Source organism: Plutella xylostella, chromosome 26, assembly GCF_932276165.1.
Source record: "Plutella xylostella chromosome 26, ilPluXylo3.1, whole genome shotgun sequence".
NCBI lineage: Eukaryota > Metazoa > Arthropoda > Insecta > Lepidoptera > Plutellidae > Plutella > Plutella xylostella.
The window spans coordinates 6,828,723-6,841,980 of record NC_064006.1 but is presented as its reverse complement, the minus strand read 5'-3'; the positions used below and the strand labels follow the sequence as shown (position 1 = coordinate 6,841,980).

Sequence of the window (13,258 nt, the reverse complement as noted above, 5' to 3'; positions counted from 1 at the left end):
GGTGGCTAACCCTAGTTCAGCTAAGGCCCGCGCAGCCAGGGTTGCGGCAGCCAACATATTCCGTTGTATGGGAAGCACTCGGCACCCACGACTTCCCATATATTTACTGGCTGCCTGGTGCGTAGGGGCCCTTAGGGCACCCATTCACGGGCGCGCCATCCGAGGATTTGTCGCTGGTGACAAGAATGGGTTGGAGGGTGCGGCTTGCGAGACGCGAGCGCCGCGAAAGTAAGTAGTACTAATATGTTCCTTGTCCAAGGGTCGTAAAGTTCACAATCGACTGGAATGCAACTAGGGGCTAGTGTAGAGTGTGGGCGATGACGGATTTGACCACGGTATGGTACAGCTCGGGGCTCACCTCGCGGTGCTTGAAGTGAATTCACCTTCAGTCAGCTCGTACCATGCTCGTACCTATAGCATCATATTAAATAGTTTTTAGTACAATCATCTATGAGTTATCCTGTGAATTCACATGACTCCTGACAAGACTCCACCCTGACATACCTAGTTTATGTTTTTTTGCGATTTTATCAAATTTTTCAATAGTTTTTAATTCAAAAACAATTTTTAGTATGTTTTAGAGAGCCAAATCTAAAGCGTAAGCTATAGTTTTCAGGAAAATGGTGACAACGGAATTGCTGTTAGTAATTTTATACTTAGATAATATTAACCGGCTAGTGGGTTATAGTTTACCTATTTTATTATTATACTGCAAATGAAAATATACAGTAAGTAAATGGTATTATTAACACTCGAAAGAGCCGCGTACAGGAACTTCGCCCTCTCTCAGAATAGAATAGGTCTTATTAAGTAAATTTCTGTAACTCAACCCTACTATACCGTAAGGTTGTCTTGAAAAAATTGCTTTAAGCTATAAGACCGCCATTTTTGTACATGTGTTAGTATTTAAGTTATGTAAGTTTATTTTATGTGTGTGTACAAATAAAGAATATTCTATCTATCTATCCACACCCGCAGCAACCGGCGCCCGCTCAGCCCAGCCAAGTCCCCGAGCCGCGGCGGGGCCGACAGTGGGGACGGACCGGCGCCTCGCGAGGGACTCCCTGGGTGAGTTCACGAGGGGTACCCGTGTACCGAGACTAAGTACCCGGGTTAACTTGAGACTTACACGCGAGTTGCACAAATATTATTATACTTTAATGTCGACATTAAATTTTATTTAATATGTTTGTCTGTGACTGCCCGTATTGTTACTGTAAAAGCAAGGCAGTTAGGCTGCAATATGTACATTCAATTGAAGGTAGACATTAGCTTAAAGTTCCTTTCTGTAACTCAGCGTTAGTGTTACTTATCATTTGGTATATCGTTTACTACACAATGCTATATCCATAAACACAGGCACTAGTTTACGGTGCTGAAAAATACGTTACCTGCAAATCACTATTTGTTTGCGTACCTATAGTTACAGGCAGCCTACACCACAGATAAAACATTAGCCTACACTCCTTATTATAATTATGTAGGTATTTACATATCGTTTATAGTTTATATTAATGTAGTTTATAAATATCTCTTGTTTTCACACGATACCCATTTTCTTTCTTTCTATTTCCTATCAATTTGGTTGTCTGGAAGAGATTACTTTTAGTAATAAGGCCGCCGATTGTGCTCTTTATTTTCTTTTCTTGTTTGTAACTCTGTTTCTGTTTGTGTGCAATAAAGAGTGTTTTATCTTTTATCTTTATCCTTTCACACACAGCACACAAGATCTAACACCCTCAATCCGCAGATGGCGTTGCATCAACCTGGACTGGACTCACGACCCCGCGTCCTGCCTGGAACCAGGCCCCCGGGCCAGCAGCCGGGGCCTCCACGGCAGGGGGTCCACGCATGGACCTTCAAGCCAGGGCTCCATGCAGGGGCGGTACTGTGGGAGTCCCCCGCGGAGCCCCGTGTGGGTGGTGCCTGTTGTGGAGATCAGGGTGAGGAATGTGGGACGGTGTTTAGTGCAGCTTGGCCTGATAGTTCGTACCTCCGGGTTATAAAAGTCCTATAACTGTGGGGTTACCATCACCGAACATAAGAATTTAGCGAGCTACAAGCTGCTTTTTAATTATTAATTGCTAATGTATCGGTGGTGGTAGGTACAGTAGCTGGAGAGTGAGATTTTACTTATCAAGGAGCGAATGGGCACTGGTTGCCGTCTCCTTTTCAATAACTTTAGATAAGCAGCTGCAGCTGGTCTTAGGAGGAGAAATATTGAAGAAGCTCTCGATTTGTAGCTATACTCATTATTTATCAGAAATACATTGGGAACGGCTAAACATGCCACAATCGGCTCTGTCCTGGGTATTGCTTATTCAACCACTACAGGCACTATATTGTGTAAGGTTTTTGGCCCTATAAGAATAACGTTTCGCACTCGTAACTTATTTTTATTACGATTGTTGTTTTTGTAGCGTAGTTAAATATATAAACGATTGGCAGCGGTCCTATCAATCGTTTTTTCTCCTATAAAAGTGAGGCTCAAAGAAACCTTCGTTCCACTTCAAACATAACATGTAACTTAACTAGATACATTTTCTTTCACTTCCTCAGAAGCAAACATCTAGTTCGACACTACACGGCGATGAAGAGAGCGCTGCCGATGAGGAGCAAAGAGAAATGCAGGCTGCAGCGACACAGGTGAACCCTAGGTACGTCCATCATCCATCGTCATCATCATCGACTTTTCAGTCGGCTCATGTCCACAACAGAAGGGTCTGTAGCGCTCCTCACAATTACGGTCTGGCTCAGTAATTATTAATGGGAATCAGTTAAATAATCTTTGATTATTATGTTCAGGGTTCTTTTGCAACATGTGCCTATGTATTCATGATTTAGAAGAGCGTGATGCTGAATGTCATATTGCTTTCTTTAGAACGGTTTTAAAGAATCAATGAATTGATAACATCCCTATCTTAATTTCATTATGTATTCTCATTTCAGATCCGACAAGTCTAACCAGGAAGGCTCGTCCAAGGCAGAGGTGGCACCACACACACTGAGCGTCAACCCATCACCATCATCATCACCAGTGAACGTTGCCCTAGCTCAGTATGTCACGAGCCCACCGTCCGAGCCAGTGTGGGTGGTGCCTATCTTGTCTACTAAGGTAATGAGGAAACGTGCTTCTTAGAGATAACTAACTAGGGGACTCTTTCTTCGGCCTTCTTCATCGAACCAAGGCCCGGTAGCGGTCTATTATTAACGGTCTATTGATAATATTTAACATTTAATAGAACTAAAGTAAAAAGAACTACTATCCTGACCGTCAGAAATATCGATAAATACAACAAAAAATGTTACCAACTTCTGGCATCATATGAATCGCTCGAAGACCTCCCCGAAGGCTACGGAAAGTATAAGCTTTCTAATAAATTCTTTATATTTCTTTCTCCATCTGAACAGCCGTTGTCTCGCCCTCTTTCACCGTCAGTGGAAGACCACCAGCCGTGTGACGACGCGTGCGCAGTGAGCGTGCAGGCAGGGCGGCCCAGAGTGCATAGCTGGTATGTGCGACGGTCTAGACGGGGTGGAATATTATGAGGGAACGTCCAGAAGGTTTATCAATAGGTACACCTATGCTTAGACATACCCACAGAAAAGACTCACGGATGGACTCTGAACATTTGGCACAAGGCCATTTAGAGCCGGTATTGTTGTTATTGTAATCCTATGGCACCCCATAAGTGCAGAGACTCTCCAATAACGAAGAGTCGGTTACAAAAACTTATATCAAACAGTTTACTATCAGCAAGGTCTAATCCAGTTCTTCCAACAATATCACATCTAAATTATAAACCGCATTCCTACAATAACCAGTGTTATTTCCCCGCAGCGTGGTTCCAAACGAGTGTTGCGCTCGCGCACTGATGAATGAGCACGTGCGGCGCGCGCAGCGCCATCTGCGAGCGCTGAGCAAACTACAGCGGCTGGTCGGCGGCGACGTGGTGAACTAAATACTTGTGTAGATGGCCAGTCTCAATGTCAACAGAAAAAAGTAAATTCGCTGATCCATTTTAATAAATTGTTATGACAGAATCTAAATGAGTTAGTTTTACTAAAGCTTCCCGTGGTGTGTCATTCTGCAATAAAGCTCTCCATTAGCCGACATTCCTACATACTAGCAGCAGTTGAATCAATCACTTTTTTGTGTCAAGATCTGCTTTGTGGTCAAGATCATTATTGTTTCTATTTATTTATTAAAAGCAAACAGCTTGTTACAGTACCTAAGTATAGGTGAAGGTGAACGGATAGGCGAACAAAAGTTAATAAAACAACAAATGAGCATCACAAAACTATTTAATCACATAATCAGTCGCCGTCACCACCGCAGCAGTCGTCGTCCACTTCCACTCCGCACATTTTCAGCAGGAACACACACGCCGTGACACACAGGAGACACTTGAGGCACCTCCCACACGCGCCACAACCACAAGTGCACGAGCAGCACATGGTTAAAAAATAAAAACTTCAGTCTTTGCCGCTGGCTGAATGCGATCCAATACCTTTGCCTCAAAAAAATGTAGTGCGCCTCTATGGCCCAACTTCTTTTGGCGCGAATGAATTTTTACTGCTGTATTTTATTAGTTTGTTTTTCTTTTGTATAACTGCTTATTTGGTTTTGTAATCTACTTTAGTAACACAGCCATCAGGTTAAATAGATAAAGACCAAATGAGTCGTGTTCAAGTGAAAATAATGATGTCATGGCTACAGATTAGTCACAGCGCGGTAAGGTACAATACAATACGCAATGGTACAATCAAGGTTCGGAATTCGTTTTCCTTGTGTTTATTGTCGCTATTTGTGTATTTTTAACAAGGTATTTCGGTCTTGGGGCTAGTTATGTGTTGAATTCATTTTCTTTGTGTTCGCTATTCGTGTATTTTTAACAAAACGTAGGTCTGCGTCTTGGGGCTAGTTATTTGCTGAAAAAATACGTTAGGCATGCACATGCATGGTGAGATTTGCAAGTAAGTATTTAGAAAGATGTGATTAGGGATTCCGTTTGAAACAATGGAAATTCGAGAAAGTATCGAATAGTGTATAAGTATAGTGATTCACTGCCGGACGACCGAATCGCGTAGTGGTTAGTGACCCTGACTACTGAGCCGATGGTCCCGGGATCGATTCCCGGCTGGGGCAGATATTTGTTTAAACACAGATATTTGTTCTAACATAACACTCTGGCGAAAAGTGTGTGCAGCAATGCACCTCTGCCTACCCCGCAAGGGAGTACATTAGTACAAGGCGTGAGTGCGTGTGTGTGATTCACTGCCTATTCCTGATTCCTGAAAATGTTTTGTCATCAGTATATAAGTACCTAACTGAAGTCCTAACACTATATTATTATTGTACCTGCTTGTACAGGTAGTATCAGCTTAGATAGTAAGTCCTGAGTAAATAAACCTGTAGAGATATCATTCATTATCTGGTCTGATAAGATGATTAACTAGAAATTGGGTGAAGTAGCTGAATAAAACCAACCTAGAGTTAAACTCATTATTTAGCATTCTACCTACTTACTGGCATACCTTGTTAATTCCATACATCCGTCTTCTATTAGTTTCTCGATACTTGTTTTTGCTACAGAGGTACATTTTCAAATAAAAGTATCGAACTGAACTTATGCCAGGTTTTATTCAAAGCAAGATAAATGTTTACCTAAGAAATATAATCAACTAACGCTAAACCTATTTAAATAAACATCAATATAGAAATATCTTCCCTCTTCCCAGACCACCACAACATTACTTATCTTGCTTATCCAAGTCCTTCTTGAAATCCGTAAGGTTATCCTCCCTACGGATCCACGGAGGGGCGTTGTCGTCCACGTGATCGGGGCCACAGCATCGCCTCGCCAGCGGCAGCCAGATGCAGGGAATACAGAGGCAGCACTTGAGGCACGACACGCAAGAGTTCTTGGTGCAATCACAGGACCCGCCAGGCTTGTACCCCGGGCAACACGGACAGCACATCACTAGCTAATTGATGCCAAATGACAGGAGTTTCTTAGGAATGGCTACGGGTGTACTGCCGTGTAACTACGCATCTTGCAACATTGGGGACTGCCAGCTGAAGTTTGTGTGTTTGTTTTGCAGGAGTTTAAGAATACTATAGTTTGGGATAAACGGTTTCAAATATAAGTAAATGTATGAAAATTGAAAATATTTTTGGAAAAGAGTTTTTGTACTGACAGGACAAAATATTGGATTGTTTTGACACAGTGTTGAAAGAGGGAACACAGGGTTGTCCATGGTTATGTCTTTGTCACAGAGTAAAGCAAGCAACCTTGTAGGTGAGGGCTATGGGCAAGGGGGCAAGGCATTGACAAAAGAATAAAGAGAGGACATGCCATATCAACGAAAAAAATGCGCTTACCTAAACTTTGGTGTCAATTAAAATGGCGGCTTTTTTCTTGAAAAATGTAAACAAACCTCAAACAAACAAATTGTTTGACAGCTGAAGTACCTTGTGTTTGGATGTCAATCTTGGTCAATCAACATGGCGACCGATCGCAATGTTGTAATTTTAGGCAAAGACAAAACTACTGTTGTCCTTTTTTACATACGATAACACCAATAAGTTAAAAAGAGACGACGATATATTTTTAAGTACCGATTTTTATGCCAAGTCCTCTTTATTCTTTTGTCAATGGGGCAAGGTCACTGAGGGAAAAAAACACTACCTTAGGCAAGGTACTGCAATCATGGAAGTAATAATACAACAGGAATGCGCACTGCACCAAAAAAACGAGCCGACAGAGATAGTAAGCACGGAGCCCTCCATCTCTTTCTATTTTTGGTGACCATAATTTTAGGTAATTCATGAGACATCACTTATAATCTATCATGTCGCGAATAACTGTCGATGGTCTCAAAGTCACCTATTATTCGAATAATTCGATTGCAATGTACCTAGGTACGAATGTATTTTATAGTTCGACTGTAACGATAATAAACACTTGCGATGAATCGGGATTTATCATCGGGTTTAAAATGATGAAAATTTGTGGGAATTACTTGGAACCACCTTTGCTATGTTTCTTCATTGGAAGGAAAGCTGAAATTTGGGAAAATATAATTTTAAGTAAATAAAATTAAGTTGGGTGTAGTGTTGACAAGAAAGTTTCGAAACAGGTTAACATTAAACGCAACTATGTACCTAAAACGTGTTTACTCTGTGGGTGTTCCGTTTACATAGTCTAGTTGATGAAAATCATAAGATTTCTCAGCCTAAGTGCTTCCGCCGGTTTTAAGGTTGATAAATTATCATATAATACTCATATCTATCACCAAAAAAATCAACAGCTCATAACTCTGTACCAGCCTTATAAGATAACAGCCACAATAATACCTAATGATACTAAGGTATAAAATAAAACAAAAAGTTAAATGAAACCGGTCCTAATTAATGGAAAGTGATTCAAAAGTACGAATGAATGGTCACCCTAACCATAACGTCTCTCACAACAATATAAAACGTCATCCGTCATCTTGACAACTTCGGTCTTGTCGTAAAGTATTTAGAAAAACTACCAATATTTTTTATGAAATTATTATTCATACAAATACCAAATATTTCATTAAAATTACATGTTTATAATAATTTATTATAAATTTGTTTTTGAAAATGATATGATATACAGTAGTCTATGAGTTAATTTAATATTTTTTTTGCATAGCTCTCTTTGTACCAAATCTACTAAAGTTTACACAACTAAATCCTGGCAATTGTTAGAAAGAGAGGAAGGGCTCTGTGGTAACCCTCTCTATCGGCTCGCGGCCTCTTTCACTTCAAATATAAATCTTAAGGTGAATTCGTAAGGTCTATTTTTGTTTGCATCATTTTGGTGAGTGCGCATTCCTGTTGTATTATTACTTCCATGACTGCAATACATATAACGTAGGTAGTCTATGGTAGGTAGGAACAGGTGCGGGATTATGTTGAGCTCATGTTGAGGGATCCCTGCCACTGGAAATGATAGCACCTGTAGCAGGAGCAGGGCTATTGGGTAGCGGACTATCCGGAGAACTGTAACCTTCTCGTTAGAGAAGTACTTATGATCCTTGACTGGGGCCCACCAATGAACAAAATATGTCTTCAGAGAAGAATATTTCCCAGGTCTGGGTTGAGAATTGGAAAATCTACTTAAAAGTTAACTAGATTAAGCACCAGCCACCTATTTGCAGATGTGCCTATATCCTGCTGACCCCATGGAAGTAATAAGTACTTAAAGTGACCCTGAGCAGACAACGACTGACTGTTTGATGTCTAGGTATATACTTTCACCATGGTGAAAAACCAAGGTAGTGTCACCGAAAACCTAAGGGTATCATAGCAATTTTTACAGTAAACTTTGTATATTTTTATTTATTTCTTGTACTTCTAACTATTCCATTTAATACTGAATCCCGTGTCTTTGTACAGTTGCTCTTCATCTTCCTTGTCCATCATGAGGGTCACCTGAAACAGGTGCGTCACGTTTAGGTAATTATTTGTATTTCTAATGCAGAGTTGCGAAAGGAACACTAAGCTAAAGTCGGCATTATATCTAAGTATGTTTGTCTCTTTCTGCCCGTATACTGTCAAAGCAAGGAAGCGATATATTTAATGACGACGCACGACGTTACAATGCAGTCATATGTGCAACTCAGTGTAAGAAACTTATTGCTTGATCAATTTATGAAGATGGCGATTTTGGTCACGCTAGATGGTTTGAAGAATTATTGCCGTGAAAGTAACAAAGAAAATTACTGTGTAATGAAGTGTCTGGCCGAGGCTGGGCCAACCTGGGCCATATATTGTGAGAATTATTGAACTGACGAATGATAAACCGATTTACTGCTGTAAGTGCATGTGGGATTTGAAAATATTATTTTTCGTACACGTTCAAAAGAGTTCAACGCGTTGCGTGGGGCTACGAGCTACGAATTCGTAGCACAAGTTGCTACGAGATTTTGGCTACGCTCGTTCGTAGCACCTATTAGTTAATAATCAGGCTTTGAATGCGATGTTGGTTTTGTAAATCTGTGATCAGATACTATCCTAATCCTAACTAATATTATAAATGCGAAAGTAACTGTGTCTGTCTGTCTGTTACTCTTTCACGCCAAAACTACTGAACGGATTTGAATGAAATTTGGTATATATATGGTCTAGATAGGATATTTTTTATCCCGGAATTCTCACGGGAAAACTTTTTAAGGCGAAGCGAAGCTCGCGGGAACAGCTACTTTTATATCAATAAACGGCCTCTTTCGCTAAGTTTGAGGTGTGTTAGTTTCACAATGAAAAAATGTGTATACTTATCAAGGTGACCCTACGTAGTAGGCTATAGAGCTTCCACTATGTTATTGCATTTTTGACGTTTCCTTATGTCTGGTAATAGTCCAGTCAAGGAATGAGGTGTAGAGTGCGTGCATGAGCAGGTAACTAAGCGATTCCTTCAGAAACTTGTTCAGGGGGCTTAGGTTGTTAACATACCAAAAGTCCTGACTCCTAGGTGATGAACGGGGGGAAGGAGGGGGGGATAAAGGTACGAATTTTTGGTTTTTAGCTTATATCTCGAAAACGGTGCATCGGAGGGAAATATAGAAGCTCCATTTCATTAGCTGAAAATATTCACACTAAAGGTCATAGACTAGGATATTATAACTGGACAATATTAGTAAATATTTACCCTAGTAGTGCTGCGTGTCTGTAGATTCGCGGGCAAAGTTGAGCTTAACAAAGCTTTTGCGCCTGGTCTGCAACATAAGGAATAACCAGATAAGTATTGCCAACTTTACGATAGGGAGCGAGTATGGCTGGTAGGCATGAAATGTAGCATATAATAATACAGATTGTCAGTATCCTGCATACCAAATTTCAAAGAATTTGTTAAGTAGTTGTATCCATACAGAGTTCATACTTTCAAATTTTCGCGTTCATAACAGCGTATACAGGGTGTGTCTTTCATAGGTGCACATCCGGAAGAGCTTTTCATTCTGAATAACTTTTGTTATAATGACCTTGGGATATAACGAAAAAAAAAGATGCTTCCCCATACAAAAATTGGTTGTTTACGTGACACTGTGTATTTTTACAAAAGTTGTTCAGAATGAAGAGCTCTGTAACATACTTCCGGATATGCACCTATAAAAGACTCACCCTGTATATTGTCACATTCCTAGGGATAAATGCAAGATAAACTTGAAGCGATACCTGTCGGGCCTGTGCCTCGTCTGGTGCCAGTTCCTCCGCTTCATCTTCTCCTGAAAAAGAAATAAATTAATCCGTAAAACATATACACTCAGCCCTTAAATAATCCAATGTTGGCAATGGACCCTCTACAAGGGTGGATTTCAACAAGTCCTAAAAAATCTTCATTTCCGTGGACTTTTTTATCTTAAGGTTTTTTATATTAGAAAAACGCTTTTATTAAAGTTTTTGTTAATGTTAGTGTTCTTACTAAATGGGTAGCAGATAAGTTAAAAACTTAACGAGATACAGATGATTAAAAATTTCGTGCCACGGCGATGAAACATGCGTTCACGGCAATGAAACAAGCGTCCACGGCAATGAAACAAAGGCCCACGGCATGAAACAAACTTCCACGGCAATGAAAGAACTGTATAAAATGGAAATGAAAGAATCAATCCACTGCAATTTTTAAAAAAGACTGTGAGGGAAACGCAAACTTAGACAGGCATGTATGGCAGAAATATTTGGATAGATATTGGAACGAAAGAAAGAACGACAGTATGTATAAAAAAATAAGAATATAGTATGGAATTCTCTATACTTAGAGAATTCACTTTTTGCTACTGCATTGTGGGGTCCGTATTGCGAAGTATAAAACAAAATGTTTCATTTCACACTAATAACGTTCACAACATATAATAAACCTTACCTATAACATCTATATTTTTATAAGGTATAATACCCAATATGTATACTGTTCATTTTATGTAAAATTCATAAAATATACTCTAATATGACATATATTCTCTATGCTGAATTACACAACACCGGCAAAGCACCTAGCACCAACATATAAACATAGGCGTGTGCGGTTAGGTGCACAAATTGGTCAGCTAAGCGTCTCCCTACATAGCGCCAATAATAATAACGCAGTCAAAACTCCTTGCACCAAAACCTAAACATAGAGCGTCTCCCCATGTAGCCCTGCTTCGCTTTTGCTGAACATGTGCACTTAACCGCTCCTCCTCGCTTTTCTCGTTATCGCACCTATCTTTAGGCTGTGGTGCTAAAGGTTTTGATGGTGTTGTATAATTTAACACACATTATGTGATATGATAGAATATATTATGAACTTAATGCTAAATCATAGTATATTTTAATTGGTATAATAATTTGAAATGTACATGTTGTCATCATCAGCCTATAATCATCCAATGCTGGGCATAGGCCTCTCCCAAGGAGCGCCACAGCACTCGGTCCTCGGTCTTCCGAATCCAGCCACTACCGGCTACCTGCCTATACTTGCATATTTTGACAGCTATGTTGGTAACCTTAGTCCTCTGACGTATAACTTCTTTTCTGATACCATCCATTAGAGAAACCCCAAGCATAGCTCTCTCCATAGCACGCTGAGTGACTTTAAATCGGTGGACCAGTCTCACCGTCAGTGTCCAGGTCTCTGCACCGGGTTCCCCTCGTCTCGCCTAATCTTTATTATCCTAAACTCATTTCGCATAACTCGTAAGGTCTAAACTTTTTTGGTAGAATCATCACTTTGCCAAGACTTATGTGGCATAAGACAAGTTTCGTCTAAAACTCTTTTGGCACAAATTTGAAACATCTAAGTCTCGTTTGCTCAAATTGTTCTTATTGGTATAATCTTGTTTCTCCTAATATTATCTTAATAAATACTATATTCAGTATGTTTTAAATGTACAAATTGTGGTATTTTTCTCCTACATCCCGAAAATCACGATATTGAATGATCAAAATATCGAAAGTGAATGACCATTATAATTATTACAATCGCCATTAAACCCCATGGGATTGAAACCTAAAGGTAGGTGCGACGACGAGCAAAGCGAGGAGGAGTATGTTAGGTGCACATGTTCGCCGAAAGCAAAGCGGAGCGCAGCGAAGCGTTACCCACATAGCGGAAAATTAAATACCTAATGCAAGGCACCAGTTTGCGCTATATAGGGAGACCCTTCGTCAAAGTTAAAGCCAAATGAATATTAGTAGTTTTTATAAGCTATGCCATAGTATTGTTAGGCTATTTGAGATTTGACCATACCGTTATTAGGCTAAATAAGATTATGCGAAATAACTTTTTACTAAACGAGATTTATGCCATACAATTTTCGGCGAAACGAGACTTTGACCAAACGTTACTATGCAATAAGAGATTAGGCAAATAAATCTTAGGCCAAAAAGGTAAAACCCTCTGCACCATGTGTCATAACTGGCAGGGCGCAATGGTTGAAGACTGTTGGATGCGCCTTTCAGCCTCCTTGTCGAAGTTGCTTCTGCCTAGCCGAATAGTCTGCCTCAGGTAGTCATATTATTGCACAACTTCGATAGTTGTCTCACGAACGATCACCGGCTCCGGTTTTATGTGAACATTCTACATGACTTTTGTCTTGCCCAAGTTCATACGGAGGCCTACACGTTGCAAGCAGCATTAAGGCCACTTAGCATCCAGATGAGTTCCTGCAGAGATGTATGTTCTATTATATTCTATTCTACTATCTGTGGGAGGTGTAAGTACCTGCACCTGGCTCTCTCGAATGTACCTTTGTGCAATGTGCATATCCCCAAGGTCTAAGCTGCTGCCTTTCTAAGCTTGGGCCATTTCCCACCACGCTGGTCCACAGCGAGTTGGTGGGTTCACATATTATCTTGATGTGCTAAATCTATAGGTAGATATGCAGGGTTCTTCACGATGTTTTCCTTCACCGTAAGAGCGATGGTATACATTGTATTTAAATTCAAAGGAACACATTGGTACATGTCAGCGCCGGAATTCGCACCCGCATTATTGGAGTGGGAAGCGGGCGCTTACCCGACTGAGCTACCACCGGTCTTATTTATACATAACGTTCATTATAATTATGTTGTGATTGTTATTATTAATGTAATTTTATATACTCGTATTTCGTTTTTATACATCGCGATACGCACCCGTTTTAACGCACTGCAGAAAGAGGTAATTTGACTAGTTCTGTAGGTAATGTCAGTGATCGGTATTACCTGTATTACAGGTAAAAGATATGTTACTTTGCCTAATCA

The 13,258-nt window shown here is 40.2% G+C and overlaps 2 protein-coding genes across 2 annotated transcripts in view; one reads left to right on the top strand and one right to left on the bottom strand.

Annotated features, from left to right (window-relative positions):
- The first annotated feature begins 489 nt into the window (after nt 1-489).
- On the top strand, nt 490-4,679 carry LOC105387747. Its single transcript, XM_048630708.1, has 7 exons — nt 490-640; nt 979-1,068; nt 1,751-1,943; nt 2,560-2,657; nt 2,950-3,115; nt 3,412-3,512; nt 3,842-4,679. Exons 1-7 carry the CDS (start codon nt 621-623, stop codon nt 3,960-3,962), a joined length of 789 nt encoding a protein of 262 aa, XP_048486665.1. The 5' UTR covers nt 490-620; the 3' UTR covers nt 3,963-4,679.
- A 3,686-nt stretch (nt 4,680-8,365) lies between these two features.
- Nucleotides 8,366-13,258, bottom strand: part of LOC105387749 — a 37,661-nt gene continuing 32,768 nt past the window's right edge. The window contains exons 11-13 of the mRNA XM_048630567.1: nt 10,211-10,260; nt 9,687-9,753; nt 8,366-8,470 (exon numbers count right to left, since the gene is read on the bottom strand). Of these exons, the coding sequence (XP_048486524.1) occupies nt 8,393-8,470; nt 9,687-9,753; nt 10,211-10,260 (195 nt within the window). The 3' untranslated portion in view covers nt 8,366-8,392. The remainder of the gene's footprint in view (nt 8,471-9,686; nt 9,754-10,210; nt 10,261-13,258) is intronic.

Bases quoted from the DNA above. Each gene is read 5' to 3' on its own strand.
- LOC105387747 (XM_048630708.1), top strand. From the start codon at position 621: ATGGTGACAACGGAATTGCT. The intron at 2,658-2,949 runs GTACGTCCATCA...TTCTCATTTCAG, and splicing joins GCGACACAGGTGAACCCTAG to ATCCGACAAGTCTAACCAGG. The intron at 3,116-3,411 runs GTAATGAGGAAA...CCATCTGAACAG, and splicing joins TGCCTATCTTGTCTACTAAG to CCGTTGTCTCGCCCTCTTTC.